Source organism: Hirundo rustica, chromosome 24 (genome assembly GCF_015227805.2).
Source record: "Hirundo rustica isolate bHirRus1 chromosome 24, bHirRus1.pri.v3, whole genome shotgun sequence".
Lineage (NCBI taxonomy): Eukaryota > Metazoa > Chordata > Aves > Passeriformes > Hirundinidae > Hirundo > Hirundo rustica.
The window spans coordinates 3,603,734-3,629,562 of record NC_053473.1 but is presented as its reverse complement, the minus strand read 5'-3'; the positions used below and the strand labels follow the sequence as shown (position 1 = coordinate 3,629,562).

The window sequence follows — 25,829 nt, the reverse complement described above, 5'->3', positions numbered from 1 at the left end:
ACCTCCGCAGCTCCTCTCTGCCTCCCACCCGCTCCTCTGTCACCTCCAGCCACCACCACATCGTGCTCCAAATGTCCCCAGGACAGACACACGGTCCCACCCCGGCTGCTCAGTGAGGATTTTCCAGTTCCAAGCACCAGCCCCTCCCCAGCCCAGGGTTTGCAAAGGGTTCTGCACACGGAATGGCCAAACTCCGGCAGAACCATCCCGTGGGAAGAGCAGCCAGGCCCTGCAGAGGGGTTTATTCCCACCCCTATGGCACTGGCCAAGTTCCAGCCCAGCTTTGCAAGGAGCCATTGCAGAAGCAGGTAATAAAAATGAAAAGAGACAATTGGAAGAGCCAATTGGAAGAGCTCCCACACTTCACCGCTGGGCTCCCAACCTCCAGCTCCAAAAAGCCAGAGCCCTCCTGCTCCTGCATTTCTGCAGATGCCAATAAAGAGAGAGACCGGAGAGAAAATTAAACATTTCAGGACCTTCTGGATGTAATTGATGGTCTCAATTTGCATAGTAAATGACACGGCTGATGCCTCCTGCCACTAACAGATCGCAGCTTAAGCAAAGGTCAGCGCAATTACCACCCGGGGCTGGGAGAGACTCCCAGAGCACGGCCCTGGAGAGGAGCAGGACAGGACAGGGTGGGACAGGCTCCAGGAGACCTCGCCTCCGAGGTGGGGCTGCAGCAAAACTGACAGAATTTGGCTCCTTGCAGCCAAAACCCAAGAGAAGGGCGATGTGCTGGGTGCTGAGCAGGCAGGGAGGGCTGCAGGGATGGGGCACAGCATCCCCACCCCGTACTCACCGGCCGGGGCTTTCCAGGGGGGGGTTTTTGGGGTGTTTTTTTTTTCCCCCCGTGGTAAGGAATTGGGCCAATTTGCTGTTTGTTTCCCATATGGGGAGCCAGATGGATGGAGAGGAGGGAGTTGGATAAACAGACAGCTCAGCCAGGCGAGGCGGGCAGCAGCCGGCAGCGCCAGCAGGGCGGGAATGTCCCAGCCTGGGGACACTCGCCCCGGTCACCACCGAGCCCCCGGCCAGGCCGGGGCGTCACAGCACACTGCCAGGGGCCACCGGGCAGCTTAATTACAGTTTCCATGGCAATCAATGGAGAAAATCCAACAAAAGCAGCGCAGTTTGCAAACACTGGGAGCCTCCCAAGAGCCCCGGCACGGCCAGGTGGGAGCGCGCGCAGGCGAGTGGCAGCTGGGGCTGGCACGGGCACACACCTGAGGGCCACCAGGAGCTCCTGCTAGGGAGCTTCTCCCTGCACGCGTGTGGCAGAGGAGATGGGCCCATAAATAAACAAGAAGAGAGGTAAAATCGATGGCAGTTCAGAAATCACCGTGATGTTACTCGGCTGCTTCGTTAAATCAAACTAACGAGGAGCGCGGCTCCTGCAGGTGACAGCCCGCAGGGCTGGGGGCCCCTGGCTCCCACAGCAGATGCTGACAATGTTTTCAACTTCTTAATTAATTAATGAAAGCCTGATCACCAACAGCAAGAAGTCCAGGGTGTCAGGGGCAGTGGCTGTGTGGTTTGGGGCGCTGTCTCTCAGCACCTGCATTATTCACACCCCTGGCACTGCAGGCAGAGGGGATTGGCCAAGTGAGGCTGCTGCTGTCTTTGCACCAAACTCCATTTAGCCAGGACACTCCTCCAGAGGCAGAAATCAAAGTGAGGAGGTGGCAGCCATGGGGAGGAGGTGACCTCTCTCTCTATTCCAGCAGGATGGCGCAGCACCGCTCCCTGACTTGGGACGAGCTGTGACCCTGGGGGAAGGCAGCAGGTGAGGCATGGGGACCCCTCTCCTCCTCCCCCAGCTTGGGAAAGGACCAAAGAGGAGCAGGAATGTTGGGGATGGGGGGGACATCCCCCAGGCAGCTGCTGGAGGCAGTTTGGGGCCAAGCAGTCGGAGGATGCTCTGAGGGGATCCCGCACGTTTTGGCACAGGACACAGGGCCAAAACAAGCCTGGAAAACCCAGCCTGAGCCCACTTCCAAACCTCCCAAGGCTGCCTGTACCATCCTCGGGCACGGATCCCTCCCATCGCGGTGGGATCTCGCCTCCCCCGGCATCACCGGGGCCCCGGGGACTCTCCCGGTGCCGCCGGCGGTAACGCCTGTTGTCAAACACGGGGCAGGGTTTAATCGCCACCACTCTGGCTCGGTGGCAGCGCAGCCACTCCGGCTTCCCCTCCTGATTGTCGGTGTTTAATTAGCTCGTGGCTCGGGGGGCTCTGCCCGGGCGCCTGCGAGCTCCCAGCAAGCGGGGACCCGGCTCAGGGGGTGAAGCGGGGACCCGGCTCAGCCGTGCTGGGAGGGGCGATGTGGCTGTTTCCCCCACCCCGGGCACTCCTGGGCACCCCCGGGGAGGGATCAGGCTCTGCACAGGCCGGCAGTGACGGCATTCCCAGCTCCCGTCCTAACTCCAGCTTCCCATGAGATTCCTGAGCCCAAAGCCTTAACGGGGAGCGGTGGGCTGCTCCCCTGCGCCGGGACTCATGGTTTGTGTCACTTGAAAGCCTCCAGGAAGCAAGTGATTTCGGAAGAAGCCATCAGGGGCAGAGATCTGCACCCCCTCCTGCGCGGTGAGACCGAAACGCTGCGGTCAAACCTCCTGCCTCAAGATTTGGGAGTGGCTTTTTTGGGGGCGACCTCCCGGTGCAGCAGCCACCGCGAGTAATGAACCCGGCTGGAACCAGAGAGAGACAGCCAGCGATGTCACATGGGGATGAGCAAACGCATCACCAATACACATCAGGCTCTTAACTAAAAATATGGAAAACTTAGTGAAGGATGAAACAACAGAGGGGAGGGAGAAACGGCAGCAGAACTGATCCAGGTTCATGACTGAGGAGCCCTGCGTTGGGCTGGGAATATTCAGAGCCAAAGGTGTGGCACACACCAGCTCTGTCACACAAACATACATCCCAGGCCTCACCTCCAAGAGCTTGGAGACAGCAGAGACCTCAACAACACAGAGCCAGAGGGTCCTGGGTGGGTCTGTCCGACAGCAAAATGATGCCACAGGTCAGGGACACGGGGAAATGCTGCACACAGGGGCTGGAGGTGGGGACACCAGGGACACCTCGACGCTGGCCCTGCCGTGTCCTTGGTGTGCTGTGGAAATCCAGCTGACAGCCGCTGCCGGTGCGGGATGCTCTGGGGGAGCAGGATGGATTTTGGGGAGCAGAATGCACTTAAAACACTTTAAAATGGCTGAAGAAAATGCATCTTTTGCAGACTGAACATCTCTGCAGTGCTAAAACCCAGAGAGCAGCAGTGAATAAGGACTCTCCAGCCACCAGTGCAACCACCAGCAACCTCCAGGGGCCAACAGCATCATCAACTGCAAATATGGATAAAGACAAAAAGACAAATGAATGAAGATGTAACAGCCAGCCAGGTCAGTTTGCCATGGTAGCCCAGGGCCAGCCCCAGCTGCAAGAACAACCCATCTCCAGGGTGAGTTTCCTCCCTGCACCGCTGTCAGAGGTCGCTTTCTGCCTCAAGCAGAACCATTTTCCGCTGCGCCGCGAAGCTTCAACGTGAGGCTCTGCTAAAAATTGAAACTGAAGGTCAAGTTGATAATGCATCAGAAAGCAAACAGCTTGAGTGCGAGCTGCTAACGACAGCAATGAGCATTATTGCCTGATGGAAATAAAACCCGACTCGGAAGGCTCAGGCTTGGCATGAGAAATGAAGCAGAGCGCTGTGGGGAGGAGAGCGGAGCCGGGTGGGTGAGGATCCCCCCGGGCAGAGCCAGCCTGGGCGGCTGGGGATGGGGCTGGGGTTGTGCAGGGCCGTTCCCCAGGCATCAACACCCCCACGGCGAATCTCCACCACTTGGCCAACAGCCGGCCAGCCCCTGGCACAGACCAGATCCTCACTCAGCTGACAGCCCCGTCCGTCTCTCTGACGGGCTGGAGGCCCCTGGAAGCAGCGACAGATCTCAGGGTCCTTTGGGCTGCTGGAGAAAAGCAGCTGAGAGCCAGGAATATCCCACAGAGGGCACAGATCCTTCACCCCTTCCCAGTGGATCTGCGCTGGTGTAAAGGTGTTTGGTGCCAGCCGAGCCCTTTGCACAAGGGAAGACGGAGAGGTGAAGTGGGCAGAGCCTGGCTGCTCCTCCAGCCTGGCATTGCCACCACAGATGGCACGGCTGAGGGGGTTAAATACATAAATAAAGGAAAAAAGGAAAATGCATGGTTTTGGTCCAGCCTCACCATTACTCGCAGCTGTGGCCCTACTTCCATGGGCAAAGCAGTGTGTCTGACACCCCACCCTCGCTCCCAAGGGAGACGCTCCAGGGAGCAGCCCAGAGCCCAGCCAGGGCCCCGCGCTGGGGCTGGCACAGACAGCCCACAAATCTCCACAAACTCCCACAAATCTCCACCTCCCTGCAGCGTGTCAGGGCCGCAGCATCACCGCTGGCACCACACGGGCTGGCCTCACACGGCAGGCACCGCGGAAATCTGCTTTTTTGATAACTAAATTATCACTAACGCACATAATCGCCAGGTTACGCCGATACCCAAATTACAGGACTGCCGCAGCCCCGGATTAACACGCGGCCGCTCTGGCTCCCCGAGCGCTCCTTCACTCTGCAATTACGCCGTCGGATCGTTAACATCTGGTTAGAGGAGCTCGTGGTAACCACAGGTATCTCAAAGGAGAAGGGCTCATGCCGCGGCAGGACCACCAGCCGCAGCCACCACTCCTTGCCGGTGGAGGAGGAGCGTGGGTTCCAATCGGCCCCTTGGCCGCCCCACGGATCCCCCGGGGGGCTGCACCCATGGGTGGGGCAGCAGAGCGTCCCCCAAACCCGCCGGGCGCCGTTACCCACAGCCAGCACAGCCCCTTTGCACCCGCGGCTCCACACGTCCGTCCCCACGCGCTGCTCCTCGCGAAGCCACAGCCCCGCGAAAAATATATTCCGCTTTTCGAGTGAAAAATCCTGAAGAGCAGCTCCCAGGTTGGATCCCCAGATGGGTTTCTCTGCATACTAAAAAGCACAGCCGGCTGCGGAGCCAGGGCGCGCGCGCGAGAGACGGGATTAACGCTGCTCCTATTTATAGGGCTTTGATTAGGAGCTCGTCACCTCGAAGTTTTTATTCCCTTTATCCATTTATAAGGCCATAACGCAGTTTGAGTGGCTCCAGATCGGCCGGTGTCCCACCGACTCTGCCAGAACCTAATGTGCCATTCAGACACGCTTAAACCCGTAATAAGCAGCAGCCTGCGCCCTGCAGGGGTTTAACTGCCTCAGAAAACACCCTGTAGCTCCCGCCCCACCCCGTGCTGGGGGGCTGAGGTGATGCCAGAGCCAGGAAGGATCTCAGCGCTGTGCCAGCCCCTCCCTGGGGTCCCGGGGCAGCTCTGACTTTGGGGGAGCAGCACCCACAGCAGCGATTCCCAGGGCTCCTCGCCCATCCCGGGGTTGATGTTCGGGTCCTCACGAGCTCCTGCGCTGCTCCCGAGGCCGCTAATCCCCCCTAAGCATCCCAGAGCTCCCGTCAGCAAAACGCTTTCTGCCTCCAGACAAATCCTCCCAAAGAGTTCTGCTGAGCACGGACTTCCCGCCTGTCCAAAGCCCACAGACAAATTCAAGCACCTGCCCTGGGGGATAATTCCAGTAAAATTCACTAAAATTGGGTGCAGCTCGTGGTGGTGCCAACTTGACTTTTGTTAAAAGCTGGGAGTGTTTGTAAAAGTCTTGTCTCCTGGAAGGCGCCCAGCGCCGTGGCTCAGACACAAAGGGAGGGAGGAGACCAACTCAGCAGAGCTGGGGAGCGGGGAATGGGATCTCAAGATGTTTCCCAAATGCAGCCTGCCAGGATTGCTGGTCCCAAGCCTTGCTGGAAAACTTGGATCCTTGTTTGGGCAGCCCCAAAACCGGCACTGCCCCAGAGCCATCCCCCAAACCACAGCATCCATTGCCTCTCCCACATCCCAGCTCAGCCCAAGGAGCCCAACCAGACACATCCCTCCATCCCATCCCTTCCTCCTCCTGTCTCAGCTGCTCCCATCCCGGGAGAGATCCACTCACCATCCTCCCTGGACTTCTGGATGAAGGCCTCCACCCCGCTCTCACCGTAGCTGCCCTCGGAGGCCAAGGTGGAGACGTAATTCCACTTGAGGGCTTTGACAATGTCCACCATGGCCTGGGCCTGGTAGGTGTCCGAGGGGACCACGCGGGAGAAGAAGTCGTAGCGGCTGTTGTCGCTCAGGTCCGGCGCCGTGGAGGCGTAGCTGATCTGGGGGATCTGGGGTGGAGGAGGGAAAGGCACACAATCAGGGCAAGGGGGTGATGATCCCCACCCCACAGCCCTGCTCTGGGGCAGAGGGAGGCGGGAATTGAGGATGAGCATGGGGCAGGTGGAGCACGTGCCACCATCAGGTGCTCCAAGGGGACGTGGGGGCCTGGGGACCACCTGCAGCTCAGGGACACTCAGCAGGATCCCAAAAGAGTTTCGGGAGTGTACAGTGTGGGAGAGACCAAAGAAAAAAAACTTAATTCTGCCCTGGCCAGCACTGCCAGGGTCTCCCTTTGGCTTCCTCCCCAGGAAGGACGGATCCAGCCCATCCTGGCCCCCCCAGCCCTAAATAAGCCCCTTAAATTAACCAGGGCTCCTGCACCTCTCCCGGCACACTGGAACGATTTAGCACCGTGGGATGGGGCGGTGTTTAACACTTACACGGCACTCTCCATCTCCAAAACGCACCACACATCCTCATTTATCTTCAAGATGGAAAAGGCTTATTAAATTATCAAGCCCAGGTTCTCCCCACCAGCTGTGGGAATCCGAGTTGGTGTAATAAGCCCCAGCCACCTCGCTGGGAGCCCGGCTGGGAGCTGCATCCCAGGGACGAGGTGTGCACCAGGGCTGGGTGTCCCGACCCTCCTGGCCCCGCTCCGTCCTCCTCCAGTCCTGCATCTCCCCAGCTCCTCCTTTGTTTCTCTGTGATTTCCCCTCTCCCACTCCTGCCTCTCTCTATTAAATGCGATTCCGGTGTTACAAACCCACGACTGCACCTGAATGCTAAAAGGCCCCTGGAAAGGAGCAGCCACCCTTCCACCTGCCTGCGGAACAGGAGATGGGGAAAAAAAAGGGAGAGATGGAGCAGGAGTGGGAGAGGGAGAGGAAGGAATCCTTATCGAGGCACAAATAGGATTACTCCCCGTGACAATCTGCTTTGTGCTCCGTTCCGAGGGGCTCTGATCTGCTCGTTGGGGATCTCTGCCTGGAGCCGGCGCATGAGACTCCATTAAAATTCTGCTCAGCAGGTGAGGAGCTCGCCTGGCAATCGCTCATCCCGGGGGGAGCAGGGGGGCTGCTCCCAGCACAATCCCTCCTCTTCCCTGCCGAGCCTGCAGGATGGACACGGGCTCGGGATGGAAGCGGTGCCCACAGCGTGCCCACGAGGGCACAGGTGGCAGCGATTTGGGGGCAGGGATGCACCCCTGTCCTTCCAGAGGGTTTTCTCCCAATGATTTTTCCCCTGAGAAGTGTTTTGGTTTCACCTCTTCTGATGGAGACTTCCCAGCTGTTCCCCATGCCGCCGCCATCCCACCCAAGTTCCAACAGCCTGGGATTAAACCCTGACCTGTCCATTCTGCTCCAGCCTCAACTGGAAAACAAAGCCCAGAAAATACCTGTTGATCCACAGGCTATGGACTGGAAACTGTATTTTAATAAACAAAAGGAAAGGGGTTTTTTTTCCTCTCGCTCCTCTGCCTTGGATGAAAGCGAAAATAAAATACCAGTTCCCAAATGACCATTTCATAGATTTCTTCTGCCTTTTTCCCCCCTCTGCCTTTTTGATAGCCCAACTCCTGGCACCAGCTATTTTCTCAGATAAAAGACAAAAGTCCTTTTAGGTACATAAAAGCAAAATGCAGGCAGGGAATTCAAGGTTCTTAGAAAGAAGGATGCAGTGGGAAGAGGGAGCTGGAAACATTTCTCAGCAGCAAATTTGGGCAAATTTGGTGGTCCCTCGTCTGGCTCAGCTCCAGCCTGGGACAAACACTGTGGTGAGGAAATTAGTAGGATCAGCTCTCCTGCACCCTAAGAATTCCTTGTCCCACCAAGGGTGGGGAGTGATCCCAGGGCAGGGGGTAATCCCAGGATTCTCTTGTTTTGAATCAAAAAACAACACCCAGAAGCACCCTGGGTGGGAGAATCCCCCTAGATTGGGAAGAATTAGGCAAATTCCTAGCACATCCCAGCACATCCCAGCTCAGGCTCAAACCGCTGATGACAACATCTGCCTGAGTAGGCAGGGAGGAAGAACCAAAAAAATAACCAAAAAACAACGAAAAACCCCAAAACCACTGCAAAGCCAGAGCTGGTCAGGAGCACCCCAGGAGCAGGGGCTCCTGCACCAACCCCCCATGCCAGAAACAGGGCCAGGAGCGGCCAATTCCCTCCCCATAATTATTAATTTCATGCATATCTTATGCCAACCCCTGGTTGGCCGACAAGATGGAATTGATTTAATTAGAATTTCCATCATCGAGCCATTTGGATGGCAGCTTTTAATTAGGGAGAGCGTAAAGCACCGCGGGGGCCGGAGCAGCGAGGGGCCGAGCGGGGCTGCTCCCAACTCGGCGTCGGGCTGGGACGAGCTGCAGCCCCGTCCTGCTGCCCCCTCCCTGGGCACGGGGTCAGGCCCAGGATCCAGGCATCTCCTTGGAGAGGGAAAAGGCAGAAATAAAACTCCAGGAAGCAGAGCAGGTGGAGGAGGATGCTGTCCCTGATCCCTGATCCCACCAGCTGTCCTACTCCTCCTCCCCATGCCCAGGGTCCCCTCACGGCTGGGGGCAGCCCAGGGGAGCCAGGCAGCTGCAATTTGTTCTGATAAACCCGGAGAAGAGCGAGGAAGAGACGTGGCAGCAGCGGGTGATTAATCAGAGCGTCCCCCCGGCCGGCTGCCACCTTCCCTCTCGGTGAAGGTTATTCACCCGCTGAGCGGGGAAGCGTGTCCCGAACCGCTCAACCCGGCTGCCCCCACAGCCTCGGGGTGCCCTGGCACGAGCAGGGGGGCTCAGCACTGCCAGGGAGTCTCAGAACCGGGGCCTGACCCAGCTCTGTGCCCGCCAGCCCCGGGCAGAGCAGCGCCGTGGGCCCGCAGGTGCTGAGCGCCCGGCTGCAGCGCGGGCAGCGCCGCGCTCAGGTGAATTATTCATGTTGTGCCACGCAGCCCGGCGCTGCAGAGAGCGGCTGCGCCCGCTGCCACCGAGGAAACGCTCGCCTCAAAGTGCCTGGCACGTGTCAAACACATCCTCCAGCTGCCCACCCCACGCTGAGCGCCTGGGCTCCGCCGTGACAGCAGCTCTTTCGGGGAGGGGACGAAAAACGCACCTCGGACCCTAAAGCGGATTTAGGGGATCCCGTTTGCAGGAGGAGGGCCTGGTTCCCTTGATGCCAGCACGGCTGTGGTGGCTCAGGGTAGAGCTGGGGCTGGAGAGGCAGCAGCAAGGCGTGAGAAGGAGCTGGAACGTGCCAGAGCGCTCCGGCAGTGACGCCAGAGAGATGCTATCGCAGGGAGCGTGGATTTGGGGAGAGGATTTTCTGCAGGCAGGGCGATGAGGAGTGATAAAACCGGCTTGGACAGAGGATGCCGCATCTGCAAGTTGTTCCGCTGATGTACAGCTTTAATTAGGAGGCGGCAGCTAACGAAGGACCCGTTATTTATTTATGTAGTGCAGGAGCGACTGGCAGGGAGGAGCGAGGCCGGGCTAGCGGGGAGGGCTGGGGGCTGTGCAGGGGATGGAGCAGGGACAGGGGCACAGGAGGGAGCAGGGATGGGACAAGGGGAGCGCAGCAGGGAGAGCATCATTTTGAGACAGGAACAGCCCCCTGCAGTGTGGTCACAAGGAGAGAAGGGGGAGAACTGGGGGGGCTGCTCAGCTCCCATCCCAGCCAGGGCTCTGCAGGACTTGTGGGGACTCCTCGCCTTGGTGCACTCTAATTCATTCCATGCCGCTCGCTGGATGTGCTGGGGTCCTCCCAGATGTGCTGGAGCCCTTCCAGATGTGCTGGAGCACTTCAGACAACAGAGGGCACTTGGAACATCCCGCAGGGAGCGTCCCCCTGTCCCAGCTCCCAGCTCTTTCCGCCAGCATTCCCATGCTGGGGCAGCACCGAGGGGGACAGGAGTGACACAGCAACACGGGGCCAAGCGGGGGCAGAGCTCCAGCAAGTGCCGTGCCCCGGGGAATGGGCAGAGGCAGCTGCCTGTGCCCGAGGCAGCCAGGGCTGTGCTGAACCTCGGAGCAGAGTCACCCACGCTTAAAGGTCAGCGGCGGTGTGAAATGGAAGTCGCCTTATTCTCATTTTGAGCATGTCCCTGCCATAAAAGCAGTGTTTGAATAACAAAGAGCAGCAGCAGCACTCGGGTGGTGGCAGGGGGAAGAGCCTCCAGAGCCCCCAAACCCCCAGCCCCCGCCTGCTGCAGGAATGGCTGTGCCCAGACAGGTGGGACGAGACCCCAGTCCCATGGGAATGGCATCCCTGTGCTGGGACCGCTGAGGAGGGCACCAAAAACCCCACACTGGGATTCACTGCCGTCTAGGGAAGGCTGAGATTTTCCTTGTTCTCCTCTCCCAAGGGGTTTTGAGGTCTCCATCCTCCACTTGCATTTCTCCCTGCCCCACTGGGCTGGGATCAGCTCTGGATTAAAGTTCCTGGGGCTCAGGATGCTGCAGCACCTGTGCCTGGCTGTTCAGCTGGAGCAGGGCTGCCCCTGAGCTCAGTGACATCCTTCTGCACAGGTCACAGCTCTTTGTCCAAGGACCAAAACTGGAGAAGAGTGAGGGGAAAAAAAAAGGACGTAGAAAAACTTTAGTTGCCCCCGACTATTCTGTCACTCTCCTGCCTCCTTCCCAACTGCCAGCCTCCCTCCTCCTCTCCAGAGCTAGTATTCAATCTTTTTTGTCTTGGCAAATAGCTTTTAAGTTCCTCCCACTCCCTCTAATTTATATTATTTTAATTATTGAATAGCCTTCTCACTCGTCGCCTGGAACATTAACACTTTTCTTTTTTGGAAAAAAAAAAAAATAGGGACCCAGAAAAATCAAACTCCATCAGCGATCTGGTTTTTCCGTCTTCGCTAACAGCTTCCAGCCCTCCCAGGAGGGCACCCGGCTCTCAGCACGCTGGGCTGGCAGAGGAAGAGGAGAGGGAAAAGAGAGAGGGAAACAGCACCAGCCCTGCAGAACACAGGGCTTTCAGGGTGCTGGGAGAAGGCTGAGATGGGATGGGGCCCCCATTGCCACTGGAGGTACAGAATATTTACATTTCTCCCTCATTTCTGCAGAGGAGCCCTTGTTCACACACTCTACAGCTCAGGGACGTGGTTGTGGATAAATAAATGTACAGCAAGGGGAAAAGCATTTATCAACTCCTCGGCATTCCTGAGGCTGGCACGGAGCGGGAGGGAGAGCTCGACTCATCCCTCCGCAGCCTGAGCACCCCTGGGGTTGGTGGCACAGGACGAGCGTCCCCAGCATGGCTGATGTCCCCCAGGCAGGAGCAGAGCAGCCCCAGCTGTCCCCTGCCATCGGCCATCGCGGCCACCTGGCTCAGGTGGGATTTACATTTTGGGGTACAACCCACACCCCTGACGGAGCATCCCCCAGAACCGGCACCAAACGCCCCCTCAGCCCCCCGCCACGGGACGGGAGCAGCGGCGCCGCAAAACCGGGGGAGATGAGACAAAAATCCTCCTGCTCCGAGTGCCGTCACTCAAAAATCCTCCCCTCCGAGTGGAGGGGGATGGAGGAGGGGATCCCCGGGGAGCTGGGGGAGGCAGGAGCAGCATTTTAACAGCACCGGCTCTGCCTCCCCCCGGCCGTGGAGGAAGAGGCGCCCGCGGAGAAACGCCGCCCGAGCGCCCGCGGGGGGTTCTGCCGAGGGCTTCTCTTCGCCTGGCCAAGCCCTACCTTGAAGAGCCGCAGGATGTTGGCCACCATGATGGACACGGAGCTGCCCGAGGCGCCGATGACGCCGACCACGCGCTCCGGCTTGGTGATGATGGGGGGCCCCCCGCTGACGCAGCGCACCTCGGTGCTGTCCTTCTCGATGAGGGCCTGCACGAAGGTCAGCGACTGCTCCAGGGCGTGCGTGTCCCGCGAGCACGTGTCCAGGATGCGGGCGCCCAGCGTGATGTTGGGCAGCAGGTCGGGGTCGTTGTTGATGCGGTCCAGGGCGAAGAGCATGGCCTCCAGGCGATGGATGCCCTTCTCCTTCTTCAGCTCCCCGCAGGCTTTGCCCTCGGCGCCCCGGCCGTGCACGGGGAAGAGCCCCCCGAGCGTGATGTCCCCGTCGATGCGGATGGAGTTCATGTGCGGGTAGCCCTGGCCTTTGGGCTTGGCAGCACCCCCGGGCGCCCACCCCCAGCTCCAGGCACTCAGGAGGAGGCAGAAGGACAAACGCTCCATGCAAAAGCGACCCCCGCTCATCGCCAACGCCGTGCTGGGGCAGAGCTCGGGCCGGGAACGCGGCGGTCAGGGGGCCGGGCCGGGCCGGGCGGGCGGCATGGCTCCGGAGGGATCCCGCTCCGGCACCGTCAGCGGCTCCCCACGGTGCTGCCGGCCCCGGGGGAGCAGAGGGAGGTCGGGGTGCAGGAGGGTGCCAGGGTCTGCATGGCTACGCCAGGGAGGAGAGACAGCAGCAGAGCCACGAGCCCACGCGAAGCTTCGGGTCCTTCCTCCGGAGACCTGGGAGGGACAGGGGGAAAGGGGAGAGAGAAAATTAGGCAGGAGCAGGAAGAGGACGTCGGCCATTCCGGGCTTTCATCAAGGAGCTGGCGGAAATTAGCACCGGGGGTTATTGCAAAAAATAGGTTTGGGATTCAGTGGGTGTTTGATTCACAGCAGGGGTTTCGGCTTAGCCCAGATTGCATCTGGACAGAGGGGCTGGTCAGGGCCACTGAGCAGGACAAGTCAGTGACCAGCTCTGAGGGGGCCCTGAGACCCTGTCCCAACCTGTCCCTTCTTAAGGGAACTGTGAGGGTGGGACAAGTCCCAAGACAGAACTCAGCATGGGGCAAACCCCACACACACCCCCAGCCCTTGTCCCCGCCGATCCTAAAACAGCCCTACTTTCTCCCGACGGGTTTTTCAGTCACCTTCCACAAGCCCACTTGTCTCGAGCCCCACAAACTGAGGTTTGCATCCTCAGCTAGAGCCAGGCACTGCCAAACCCAGCGTTCGCATCCGAGTCACAATGCAAAGCGCCGCGCTCCTGCCGCTCTCCCTTCAGGCCGCTGATTCCTGAACCAGCGGCTGCATCCATTATCGACAGCTTCCAGCAGCAGATATCAACAGCACCTGAGCTGCCCCCGCCCCGGCAGCGCAGCCCCTGCCTCAGTTTCCCCCCGAGGCAGGTTCCCCCTCACGCCCATCCCCGCCGTCTCCCAGCAGCCGCTGATGGATGCTGAGGGCAGCGCATGATTAATGCAGGCACCGAACGCAGCGCGGAGCTGAGCAGGCAAATGCATTCCCCAGGCAGGACGGGCAGCGACGGTGAGACCAAGGAAACAGCTTAAATTAATCTCAGCTCAAGCCCAGAGCTGGCACCCAAGCCCAGGGCTGCCGGACAGAACCTCACCGGCCCCGAGGGTGCCCCCGCTCCGCAGACATCCCAGCCAGGAGGACCCTGGCTTCAACTCACCTCCATAAATTATGCACCTCCCCGCCCGCCGCAGCCGCTTGAAGGCCCATCTCCAAAGCGATTCTGACAGCCGGGGCTTTTAAGGAACCAGAATTACCCGGTGCCCAGCTCTGTGCTTCCAAAGGCAGGAGGTTGGGAACGCTGCGGCAAAACCCCTGCCCCAGCCCGCCGGGAGAGGCGCGGGGAGCTCAGCCCCGCTCGGATGGGGATCAGGGACAGGGATCAGCCCTCTGCGTGGTCCTGTCCCCTCTGCCCCACACATCACCAGAGGGCACGGAGCGGGGGAATGCGGCTCCTGGCACGGCCTGGGAGCGGGTCAGGCTCTGCCCGTGCTGGGGAGGAGGAGGAGGAGGACGGGGAGATGAAGGGACGCTCAGACACCACAGCCGCCTTCACAGCCCCGCACCAGCCGAAAGCAGGTCACCTCTCCCACCCTCATCCCTGGAGCTGCAACATCTCTGCCCATCAAAGGTGGGATGCTCACACCACGGACCCGCTCCCAGGGAAACCCTCAGAGCCCACGGCAGCTCCCGCAGAGCTGGCAGTGCCCCCAGAGCCCACTGCCTTTCCCTTTCTTCTTTTAAGCCTTTTCCCTCTCTGTTCTCTCCCCTTTGTGGCTCCTTTGATCATGTAATCTGAACGAACTGAAGGTAAAAATATCACGGCAGGCAAGAAGAAAGCGCAAATAATGGGGAGAGGAGGAGGGAGCTGGTTCGGATCCCTCACGGAGCCGGAGTTACCGGACGAGTCCCCGCTGCAAACGGCCCAGGGAGGGGTGACAGATGAGCACCCCTGTCCCCTCCACTTGCCCCCAGCCACCCCTCAGCCACGCACAAGCCACTGCTTCCACACAGCCCAGACCTCGGTTCCAGCACGCCTGAGCCTCCCCAAAGCAGCTGCTCCACCAGGGGCACATCTGGAGGGAGGTGCACATCTGGAAGGAGACACCTGCCTGCAGCAGGTGTGCGTGGAGCAGGGAACAGCCTCACCCACACGCTCCGGGCAGCGAGGGGCCACAGCCACCCACCTGCCCCGCTCCACAGGGGCACCACGGGCGTGGGATCATCACTCAGCGTGGTGCTTACCCCAGCCCCGCAGGAAAGAGCAGTTCTGCTTTCTCCTACTTCCACCAGCACGGCGTCGGAGGACGGAGCCCTCCCATTGCCCTCATCCCGGCGATGCCGCAGCCCGATCCGGATCTGGCAAGTGGCACAGATACCAACCAAAGCCACATCTCCAGAGCCCTGGTGTGGGTCATCCCGAGCCAGCGTGGGCTGAGCAGTGCCAGGGCGGAGGGAGCCGGTGCTGGGTGCTGCTGCCCCAGGACAGGCTGAGCCCGGCGGGTCCCGGCACCCCGGCCGTGGGGCCGGGCAGCACGGTGGCATCCTGCTCCCCTCTAGTGGTGGCCATCGGGCCACCGGCATCGCCGGCCACCGAGGGCCCTGGAAGGAACGGGAGAGGGCTCAGCTGGGCAGGCGAGCCCGTCTTGGGGCGACCTGGTCTAGTGAGAAGCGTCCCTGCCCATGGCAGGGGCTGGAACTGGATGAGCGTTAAGGTCCCTTCCGACCAGAACCATTCTGTGATGCCATGAAACCGAACTCTGATTAAAATTCCCCCACACCCCAGAGATCTTCTGTTCTAAAACCCTCTCCAGTGCCCAGAAGAGCCACCGGCCACCCCAGGCGTCACCTCTGTGGCTCCTTCCCACAGCCCGGGCTGGACTGTGGTGGCACACACCCCGGGCAGAGCCCTCTCCGAGCAGACCCCGCTCCCCAGAGCCCTGCCTGCAGCAGGATCCGTCATCTCCCAGTTCAAAGCCAGAGCATTTTCTGGGGCTCATTAAACCCGGCAGAGGCTGAGCTGGTTACACAGCCCAGGAGATGCCGCAGTAATCAGCCAGGAGCACCCAGCACTCACCTGCTCGTCCCCAGCTGCCAGCTCCACCAGCACCAGCGACTCCAGCCCGGCCCTGGCACCCGGAGGGTTGTGCCAGCTTAAGCCGCACTGGCTCCTACCAGCTCCACAGCATCTTTTTGAAAATCAAGGCTATTTCTTTCCCCACCTGCTCTTCCTCCAGCAAGCAGGGCCAGCCACCAGGCAGCACAATATCCCAATTAGTGAACACTCACTCTTCCCGCTTGCAAGCAGCTACAGGGTACTTCGCCTGGCTCCTGGTCTTTTTAATTGCAAAAGCTCCATGAAGTAGAGCAGAATTGAGACGTGGACAGAAGGAGGGGATGCCAGGTTAAGTTCTCTCCTGACAGGCAAAACCTTAAGTATTCAGGTCCAGTACCCCGGCGTTCGCTCGGAGAAGCAAGGCCATGGCTCAGCAGGCAGAGGAGAGCGGAGACCCTGGATTGTGCCATCCGAACCCCGCAGTGAGCTCCAAGGTGCAGCCCCTGCCCCACAACCCCTCGATCTATCCATGAGCCGATATCACGACGCTTGCGCAAGCCCGAGCCCATCACCAAGGCGCCAACTCGTCCTCTCTGCAGCCAGGTGCTGCCAGCGCCTGGCTCAGAGCCCCACGGTGAGGAAAAGCTGGGTGCAACCACCCACCTCAGTGCCCCGGAGCACCTCCTGAAGGATGCTGAAGTCCGAACTAAAGTGCTCCCGTAGGGCGCAGACGAGATCCAGGGAATATTTGTCACACCATATTTATATACGTCCCTAAACGCAGCAAGCCCTCTCCTTCTGCCTCCCTCCCGCTGCCAAGCGGGTCAGGGCTAATCCCTCACTTTGAAGGATGGGATGGCGCGGCAGGGGGGGAATGCCAGCAGGATCCAGCCCCGGAGCAAGCGGAGGGAGAGGAGCAGCTCACCTTGCGGGCAGGCGGCGCGAGGTCTCCGCCAGCAGCCAGCGCGGAGCTCCGGCGGGAGCTGCCCGAAGGGAGGGACGGAGCCGCCGCTCGTCCCCGCTCCTGCCACGTGCAGCAGAATCCCGCAATTAATTTTTTATCGCCATCCGCAATTTGGGACGGCGCTGGCTCCGAGCGAGAGCGCGGCCTGACCGCCGGTGCCCGGCAGCGCCCGCGGCGGCGCGCGGCGTCCACGGTCCCCATCACACCTACGCCCCGACACTGCGGTCTGGCATTGCCAGCCCCTGCCCACACCCCCCCGGAGGTCACTCCAGAGACCCCCATCCATCCAGGGAACCGCAGGGAGGAAAACCCTCGGTGAGAGGCAGCGCCCGGCAGGAAGAGCCGGCGCCCGCCGCGGGCGCGAAGCCGGGGCGGGCGGCGGGCGCGGGTTCACGTATGTTATAATTAGGACCTGCCACTTCTTCAAGCCGTTGCCTTTCTGGGAAGAGCTGGAAGGGGGTGGCTGAGCTGACAAATCCACCCTCCTCCTGCCTGATGCCAAAGTTGAAGCACGTGATGCTCTTTTTCGGGGAGCCGTTAGGCTCCTCCGCAGGGCGATGCTGGCCCCTGGGATGTGGGGCCAGGCCGTGGCTCCGCTCGAGCTTGGATTCCCGCAGGAAAATCCCCTTGACGCTGCTCTGACACCCCGGGGTGTAGCTCAGCACCCCTAACCCTGTGCCTGATGCCATTCCCAAAAGGGCTTTGCCTGTAGCCCCCCGTCCTGGGAGCACCCCCTGCCCACGGAGACCCTCTGCCATCACAGAGAGGCACCACCCTCACCCGGGCTGCCCCTCCAGCTCGGCCAGGCTGGCCAAAATCAGGTGCACATCCCATCGGACCGAGGCTCCCGGCGCAGAGGTGGCAGGTCACCGGGAAAAGGGTCTTGTCCCAGCTGTCCCCCCGCCCAGCGCATCCCGCAGCGCATCCCCCGCTGCCCTGCGCGGATAAACGCCGCTTACGGGGCGCAAAGGCAGGGAAGCAAAGGAGCTTTTCCTTTTGGCACTTCTCGTGGCGCTTTTCCCGAGCTCCTCGCTGCATTCAACAGATCAGCTCTGCTCCTTCCCTTCATCCTTCATCCTTCCATCCCTCCCCGAGCCCTGCCCGGGGCGCAGGGCCACTGCCGCTGGGTTCCTGCGGTGACCGCCAGCCCTGCCCGGTGCCACCCCCGCCGGGCCCCGGGGCACGGGTCACCTGCGGCGCGATGGCGATGGCAAAGGCGGTGACTCACCCGCAGCCTCTCCGTCGCAGCCGCCGCCGAAGGCAGCGGGCATCCCCCAGCGCCGGAGCAGCCCACGGAAAATCACCCGGCTGGCAGAGCACGGCAAACTCATCACACCGAGGGGAGGAGGAGGAGGAGGAGGAGGGCTGGCGGGGCTGCACCCGGGCAGGCAGTGGGAGAGTTCTCCGTTTTGGTTTTTTTTCTTTCTCACGGCTGCCAACTTCCCCAGCGGTTCCCGACGCCTCAGATCCGCTCGCCCGGAGAGCGCCAAGGAGCGGGAGAACGCTCGGGAGGGGAAACCGACTCCGCGCCGGAGCGGGGCTCTGCCCGGCCCAGGGGCGCCTCCGAGGGGTCGCTGCGGCGCCAGGGAAGGGTCGTACCCCCCACGGCCCCTCCGAGCTGGCAGGGAAAGCGCCTTCAGCCCTTCGCCGCTCTCTGTCCCCCCTGCCCTGCCCTGCGGCGGCTCTGCGGGCGCTGCCCGCTGCGGCGAGGCGAGGGCAGCCCCCGCCGGCGGCTCGGCCACGGTCACGGCCACCCGCCCCCGTCCGCCGCCTCCTGCCCCAACCCCTGCCAGCCCCCTCCGTCCGGACGAGACCCCCAGCTCCCCTCCCGGAGCCGTGGCCAGGCAGCGGCCGCCTCTGGGGACAAAGGTGGCAGGTTGGGGAGCGGGGCCAGGGGTGCCCTCCGCGCCCCTCGCGGAGGGGAGAGCGGGGCGGGGAGGGGGCAGCGCTCCGCAGTCCCCGACGATGAATAATGCGATGAGTGGGAGGGGGGAGCGCTGGGGGTTCCGGGCTGCAGCCCCCGCTGTCGCAGCCCCCCCCGCCCCAACCCAAAAAAGCAGGAAAGGCGGAAAATTCGCCGGAGCGTTGTGGAGATGGGGGGGAGCGGCGAGGCTGCAGGGAGGGGGAGCGGGGGGCACTCCAGCCCCGGGGGAAGGTGCGGGGGCACCGGGCGTCCCGGGGATGCTCCCCCCGCGCCGCCCGCACTTACCCGCGGGCAGTGCCAAGTTGGCGGCGCCGCCGGCCCCGTGTCCGCCCGGTGCCCGGTGCCGCGATCTGCCCCCGGCCCGGGGGCGCGGGCAGCCCGGGGGGGCCCTGCGGCGAGCGGCGGGGGCGGCCCCGGCCCCCCCAGCCCCGGCCCGGCCCGGGAGCCGAGCGAGCCGCAGCCGGGCGGGACCCGCCGCGCTCCGCGCACCGCAGCCGCGGCGAGGAGGAGGAGGAGGAGGAGGAAGAGGTGGAGAAGGGGGAGGAGGAGGGGGAAAAAGGAGGAGGAGGAGGAGAGCCGAGGCCGGGGAAGTTTTGCATGAAGAGGAGCTGGGAAGCCCGCCGCCGGCTTTGCCAGCCTCTTAAAGCACTAGCGCAGCGCGGGGACCCCCGCCGCGGCGGAACCCCGGCTCCTGGAGGAAGGGTCTCCCCGCCGGGCTGCTGAGGGTCTCCGGCTCCCTGCAGTGACAGCCAGCCTCGAATCCCCTCTCCCAGGCGGGAGCAGCTCCCGCAAGCAGCGGCGAGGGAGGATGCTCGTCACCCCAAGCCGCTGCCCTTCTGCCTCCCTTAAAACGCTGCCAACCCCCCCCGCCCCGCGGAGCCCGGCTCCTGCCTCGCCCGCTTCCCCCATCAATCCCCCTCGCCGGGCCCCGCGGCTCCGAGGAGCCCGTCGTGCTGAGTCGATTCATTAATCCGGAGAAAACACAACCCCCCGGTAATGGCCATCGACACATTAACCGCTGCGATCCATCACGGTAATGACACGGTGGCGATTGCCCGGTCACCGGTGCAATTCGGGCACACCCTGGCGCTCACCTGGGGGCTGCCACAGCTCCCAGCCCCTCCTGGGGGCACCCATCCGCGCACACGAGGTGGGGTCCGGCTGTGGGGAGGGCTCTCTGCCCCCTCCCAGAGCCAAGGAACCGAGCACGGACCACGAACACGCAATTCCAGCCTTATTTTCCCTAAGGGGCGACTGGTGTTGCTCGTTTGTAACGGTGAAACCCCAGCCCTGCTGGGGGTCAGCCAGGGCCCGGGCGGGCTGGTTGCCCTCGGAAAAAGCGGATTTTCACCCAAATCCTGGTTAGGAGGCTGGAGAGGAGCCGGTTTTGCAGAAGCACTCGGGATTGCCCAGCTCCAGCGCAACGCCTTTGAAAGAGCTCTGGCCTCCCCAGCGAGCTGCGTCTCCCGAAAAGCTCAGGAGCTGCATCTCCTGAAAAGCTGCCCAGCCACCCTCCTGCCATTGGAATATTCCCGTGGATCCAGGAGCTCACGGGATGCTGCCCAGTGCGCGTCTCCTGCAGAGCGCCCAGGCTGTGGCACTGATTTTGTCTACAGCAAGAACAGGAGCGGTGTTTTTGTCACTCTGCTCTTGTGGGATGGAGCAGGGGGGCACAGCCCCACCACCCCCGTGGGAGCAGCCTCAGCCACGCTAGGAACTGAAGAAAAAGGAAATCTGCACGGTGGTCTGTGGGGAAAGGACATAAAGAACCAACCCCTGGGAGCACAGGACCCCCTGCCTGCCCCAAGCCAGGGCTGAGGGGACTCCACACACCGCAGGACAAGCCAGGCACAAATCCCTGGCCAAAAGCAGCTTTTAGAGGCACCCTAAGGTCAAGGTTCCTGCTCCAAATCAGGTGAAGGCCTCAGCTCCTGGGGATTTCTAAGATAAGTGTTCGCCTTGGAGGAGAAACAAGGATGCTCTGCTCACACCCTGGGGCCATGAGGGCTCCAGGCCGCCTGCTCTGATCTGCCCAGGTCCCAAAGAATCCCTGGGGGAAGGTGTTTGGGATGAATTATGGAGAATTTTGGCCGCAGCGCCACCTGAGCTGCTCCGGCAGCTGGCTCGTTCAGGCTCCAACTGAAAATCATAACCCAAGCCCCTCAAAGTCTTGGTAACCCGAATCCCAGGGGCTGCAGGATGCTCTTCCCACCACGGCTGAGCTGGCAGTGCCTCTCTTCTCCTCTCTGAGCCTCAGGGCCTGCACGTCTCCCCTCCTCACCCCTCTGCCCGCCGTCAGCCGGAACCCAAAATACCAGCGCAGCGCTGGTGTCACCAGCGGCAACGTCAGAACACAATTAACATTTGGAACTCCAGTTGAGGCCGACGTTTCCCCTGGCACAACGGGAAAGGCCAGGGCGTGGGGGCTGAGAGGACGGTGGGTAAGAAGGGAGACAGGGGTGATTCCAGGGGTGCAGCTCCTGTGTGGGGTCACCCCGAGGGCTCTGCAAACCCCACAAAGGTCGCTGCGAGGGCTCCTGCTCAGTGCCCGGGTCAGAGCTGATCAAATCCTCCAGGAGACTTCGATGCCATCAGCAAATGGACACGGAGAAGTCTGCCAGGATTTCTCCAGGATCGATATTCCCTGGGCAGGCACAGAGCCAGAGGAGCTGAGCGAGTCCGTCCCGAGGGCAGGGCTGGGGCCACAGCCCGAGCCAATTCCCAGCTCCGCGTCCGTGCTCATCCAGGGGGCACCGGCACCTCCAGAGCCCCCAGCAGATTTTCCCTGAGCTCCTGGGCTCACAGGATCCGTGCAGGAGGCTCTGGGTGCCCTGACCCCACTCATCCCACAGCCGTCCCCAGGCGGGCACAGCTCCGGGCTCGCAGCTCCAGCCTCCGCTGCCCTGGCCCCCGGCCAGCTGGGAAGGTCACCGTGACCACTGCTGAGGCCACCGAGCTCCATCCAGGAGACACAACCGCTTGCAATTTGATTTTTTTTGTTGTTTTTTTTTAATATAGGAAAACTTGAAACCGCATCTTATGGACTGGACATTCCGGCTCAGCTCTGCAGAAGGGCTCTGAATAATTTATGGCCCAGCCACCACCTCCTCCTTCCTCCTCATGGGTCACTCCTGGCCGAGAGATGGAGGCTCAGGAATCACACCCGGCCCTTTTCATCTGGGCGCCGCTCTGCCAGAGCCTGCAATCGCCTTGGGTGCGCATTCAATTCCCTCCTGGATAGAAAATAAATCTTTAATTCAAAGTGAAATATTAATAGAACGGTAATTAGCTGTAATATCTACACAATTAAAAAGCAGGAGGTCTGGCAAGAGCTGTTTTCGTGTGTGTTTAGAGAAAAATAAGTTTGCAGGGTAAGGGTTGGGGGTGGCTGGGGATGCTTCTCTGGTGTCCCAATTGTCTGAGGGAGAAATGTGGCCGGGAGGAGCAGCAGCTCGGGGAACACGGGTCCTGCCAGTGCTGGTGGAGCGGGAAGGAATAAAAGGACAGGTCAGGAGAAAAGAAAAGAGCAGGAGAAGGATTTGAGGAGGAAAAGAAAGGAAGAAGAGCCGTGATGACACTTCAATCCCGCTCCTCGGGGATTTTGTAGCAAAAGGAAGATTTTCACTGACGTCAAGGCAGAGCCGAGCCTGAGCAAGAGGACGGGATGGGAAAAGTGTCTGTGGAAGTTGGCAGGGGATGAGCAGGGTGACCCTGGCTCAGCCCCCACAGACATTTTTCCAGCAGGAATTGCATGAGCAGCTTGCAAAAAGCCGTCGGCTCACCCTGAGCTGGGCAGCTACCGAAGGGACAAACAAAACTGCGCAACAAAATCAGCAGAATAATTCAGCTCGGCCCCCTCCAAAAACACCTAAATAATAGGCCAAGGAGGTAAAAAAGAAAAAGAAAAAAAAAAAAAAAAAAAAAAGCAGCCTTGGATTTCTTTCCAGAAGAAAGAGACTCCCACACACCCCCAGCACATGAATGTCGGTAATAGATCTGGATCTTTCGAGAGCAGGAACGGCACTGCCTGTGCTCGCATGGGCTTGACATTCACACATCGGGTCCGTGCCTCTCTCGAGGGGTGGGGATAATGGGATGCCGAATGTCAGACCACTTAAATATACATAAAACTCATTATACGCCTCATGACTAACAGATCTTGATGGGGGAAAGTTGCATTTTAAAGAAATGCGGGGAAAAAAAAGAAAAAAAGGAAAAAAAAAAAAGAAAAAAGGAGAAAAAGCCCATCCGAGCGTGCGGGGAGGAATTAGCAATGAACGAGGGATGATTCGGCTGCAGGCTGGGAGTGATGACAACTCCTCCTCCTCGTGAGGAAGGCTCCTGCAGCAGTGCCAGCTACCTGGCAGCCCTTCACCCAATTTGGGGGCTGCCGAGCTCCCACCAGAGGCTTTCCTGCAGCCCGGGCTCCTGCCAGGCACCCGCATCCCCCAGCTGATGTGAGGGGACCCCCAGAGAAACCCCAGGTGACAGCAAGGAACCAGCGCTGCCTCTCAGAGGCCACCAAGGGGGGACATTTACATTCCCTGGGCTTTTCCCCCACGGCAGCGAGGAGGGGATGGAGCGCGGAGGGGCAAAGCCTCTCTCTGCCCAAACCTCCTCTTGCTGCAGCCTCAGAGCCTCTTCTCGAGGGTTTTTTCCTCTTTCTTGGCTGTATCCAGCCTAAAGCTTCCCCTCTGTGCCTCACCGCTGCCGTGACGCGGGGACAAAGGACCCGTGCCCGGCTGCGGCCGCTGGTGGAGCCCGAAGCCGGGCAGCGCCGCAGCTCTTCTCCTCTACAACACTTCCACCTAATGGCGAGAGGAGACGGCCAGCCCGGCCAGGGGGACGCGGGGACAGCGCCAGGAGCGGAGCAGAGCACAGCTCAGCGCAGCCACGGACCCTGCCACCTCACCCCCCGTAAAGAAGGCGCTGCTGCTTTGCCCCGTGACTCCGTGAGGTGGTTCCAGCATCTCCAAAAACCGCGGAGTTTTGTCAGCTCCGTGCTCTGGGCCGTGTCCTGCTTCCCTCCTGCAGCTGCTGCTCCGGCGTGGCAGCGCTGAGAAGGAGCAGAGGATTTGGGAGCCCCGCAGCCCAGCCTGTTGCTGACGGGAAAACACGAGGATGCTGCTGGATGTGCCCTCCAGGCTGACGCTCTCGGTGCAGCGGGTGAACTGCTCCCATCCCGGTTACAAGCTGTTGCTTTGTGGAAGAGGAGGAAAGGGCTCAAGCCCAGGGATGTGCTGAGTGGCCGGAGGTTATTTTGGGCAGCGATCACTCCGGGTTTGGGGTTTAAACAATACAGAAGCACGGAAAGCTGAGGCACGATGTTCTCCTGGAAATCCCTCGTCCTGCACCATCAGCAGCTTTTTGTGCTGATGCTTCTGAAAGAGCAGGGCCTGCCCCCAAAGCAGCACCCTCAGAGGCGCCGGGGTCCCAGCGGTGCCACCCTGCTCCCGGGCACCAACCCTCCTCTTCCTCCACCAATTTTGTCTTTGAAGCCAGAGGTGTCCCCCTGTCCCCAGAGCAGCATCCCAAAGGCACAACCCTGTCCCTCAAACGCGGCGCTGCGAAAGGGAGGAGGGACAGGCAGCTCTGTCTGCCTTTCCATTTGGGTGCAGGAGAGGGGTTTTTATCCGCCCACAGGGATCATGAGCAGCTGGAAATGTTTTCTTCAAATCTCAAAAAAAAAAAAAGGGGGGGGATGGGGTAGAATAGGGAAGGAGAGAGAACATTTGGTGGTAAAATGAACTGTGACGGCCAGGCGGCACACACTCCCTCTGCACCCACAGGACAATTAGAGGAAAATCTTTACACATTAACTAACACGGAAGGCAGGGATGGCATGGAAAACAACCCCCTCGTTTTTCCCAGCCAGGCGTGCTGGAGCAAGGTGCCAGCAGCACCTGGGATGCAGGACGAGGACAGGGGCCAGGGCAGAAGGGACAGGAGAGCAGCAGCACCGGCTCTGCTGAGGGACTGGGGCTGGAAATGCGGGATGCTGGGTGGGTGCAGCACCAAGATCTCAAGCACCCATCCAGCATAAGGAGATGAGGGAAAGCAGGGAAGGGCTCCATTCCTTGCTAGTCCCCTCCAGGTGCCCAAAGAAGCTGCTGCACCCCCCTCCAGACCGGCATCCGACCCATGCCAAAACTGCCCCGTCCACCCTGCGTGCACCAACCTGCCGTGCTGGAGAGCACAAGCTGCCCCAGACCGGGGTGGATTTGCACCAGGGGCTCCTGCAGCGTGCCCTGATTGCGGCTGTGCTGGCGACTGAGGGGCACACCTTGCCCAGCACCCGGGGAAAGGAGCCCGAGGTGAAGCCCAGCGGTGCCAGCGCAGCCCCTGGATCAGAGCCGACCCCGGCGAGCAGCACCCTTCTTCTCCTCCCAACTTTTCCATAATTCATGCAACAACCTCCTGAAAGAAATATCCTCCTCGGACATAAAATATTCATGGCCTCATCCTTGCAAGGAAACGCTGTCTTCCTCGGAGTGCCGAGGCCGGCACGGATTTGCCTTTGCGGGAGGAATTACTGTTGGTCATTGATCGGGTGCCACAGCGAGGGGCTGTGCTGGGAGGGGCCGCTGTGACCCCACCCCCGCCCCGCAAAGAGGCTTTTGGAAAAGCCACGGAAGGGTTTGGGGAGAGGGAGGAAGGATCCTGCGCTGTGCAGCAGCGTCCCAAGGGGTTCCCCGTGCTCGTGGCTGCGTCTTTGTGACAGCAAATTCGTCCCTGGAGGGAGCAGCTCACCCAGCACCGGCCTGGATCCCATCCAGAGCCATCCCAGTCACATCCACCGCCCCTCACACACCACAGGCTCATGCACCTGTCAGCAGCCACCCCCCAAACCCCTCCAGTCCCCCCAGCTCCTTTCTGCTCCCCGTTTGGATGCTGTCATCCCATTTAGAGCTCTTTTGCCATTTCCCTGCTTTTGTAGAGCCCAGCAGAGGCTCCAGCCCCATTTCACTGCACAATAAAAAAAACTTTATTATTATAATTTTTTTTTTTTCTCTCTCCCTCAGCTCCCCAGGTAAAGGGTTCCAGAGGTTCTCCTGAGCGCTGGTTATAGCACAGTCCAACCAATCCCTGTCCCTTGGGATGAGGGGGAGATGGAAGTGGATGCTCAGCATCAGGAGGGCTCAGCGGTGGGGAGAAGAGGAGGGGGCTGTGGGTCCCAGGGGCTCCCAGCAGCGCTCTGGGAGATGTTTGAGGCGATGGTGAAACACAATCTGGAGCCCCCAGTGCAGCCAGGATCGGAGCCAGCCTTGTCTGCGGCCAGGCCCCGCAGGAGCTGCCGCAGACCCCAGCCCAGGCTGCTGCGCCGCGCTCGGGTCCCAGAGCCGGGCTCAGCATCCCAGCGAAGGCCG

At 60.9% G+C, this 25,829-nt stretch overlaps 1 protein-coding gene across 1 annotated transcript in view; it reads right to left on the bottom strand.

The window, feature by feature from the left end:
- Positions 1–18,812, bottom strand: part of GRM4 (glutamate metabotropic receptor 4) — a 34,737-nt gene extending 15,925 nt beyond the window's left edge. The window contains exons 1-3 of the mRNA XM_040085765.1: positions 18,748–18,812; positions 11,947–12,723; positions 6,049–6,265 (exon numbers count right to left, since the gene is read on the bottom strand). Of these exons, the coding sequence (XP_039941699.1) occupies positions 6,049–6,265; positions 11,947–12,465 (736 nt within the window). The 5' untranslated portion in view covers positions 12,466–12,723; positions 18,748–18,812. The remainder of the gene's footprint in view (positions 1–6,048; positions 6,266–11,946; positions 12,724–18,747) is intronic.
- Positions 18,813–25,829: the final 7,017 nt, after the last annotated feature.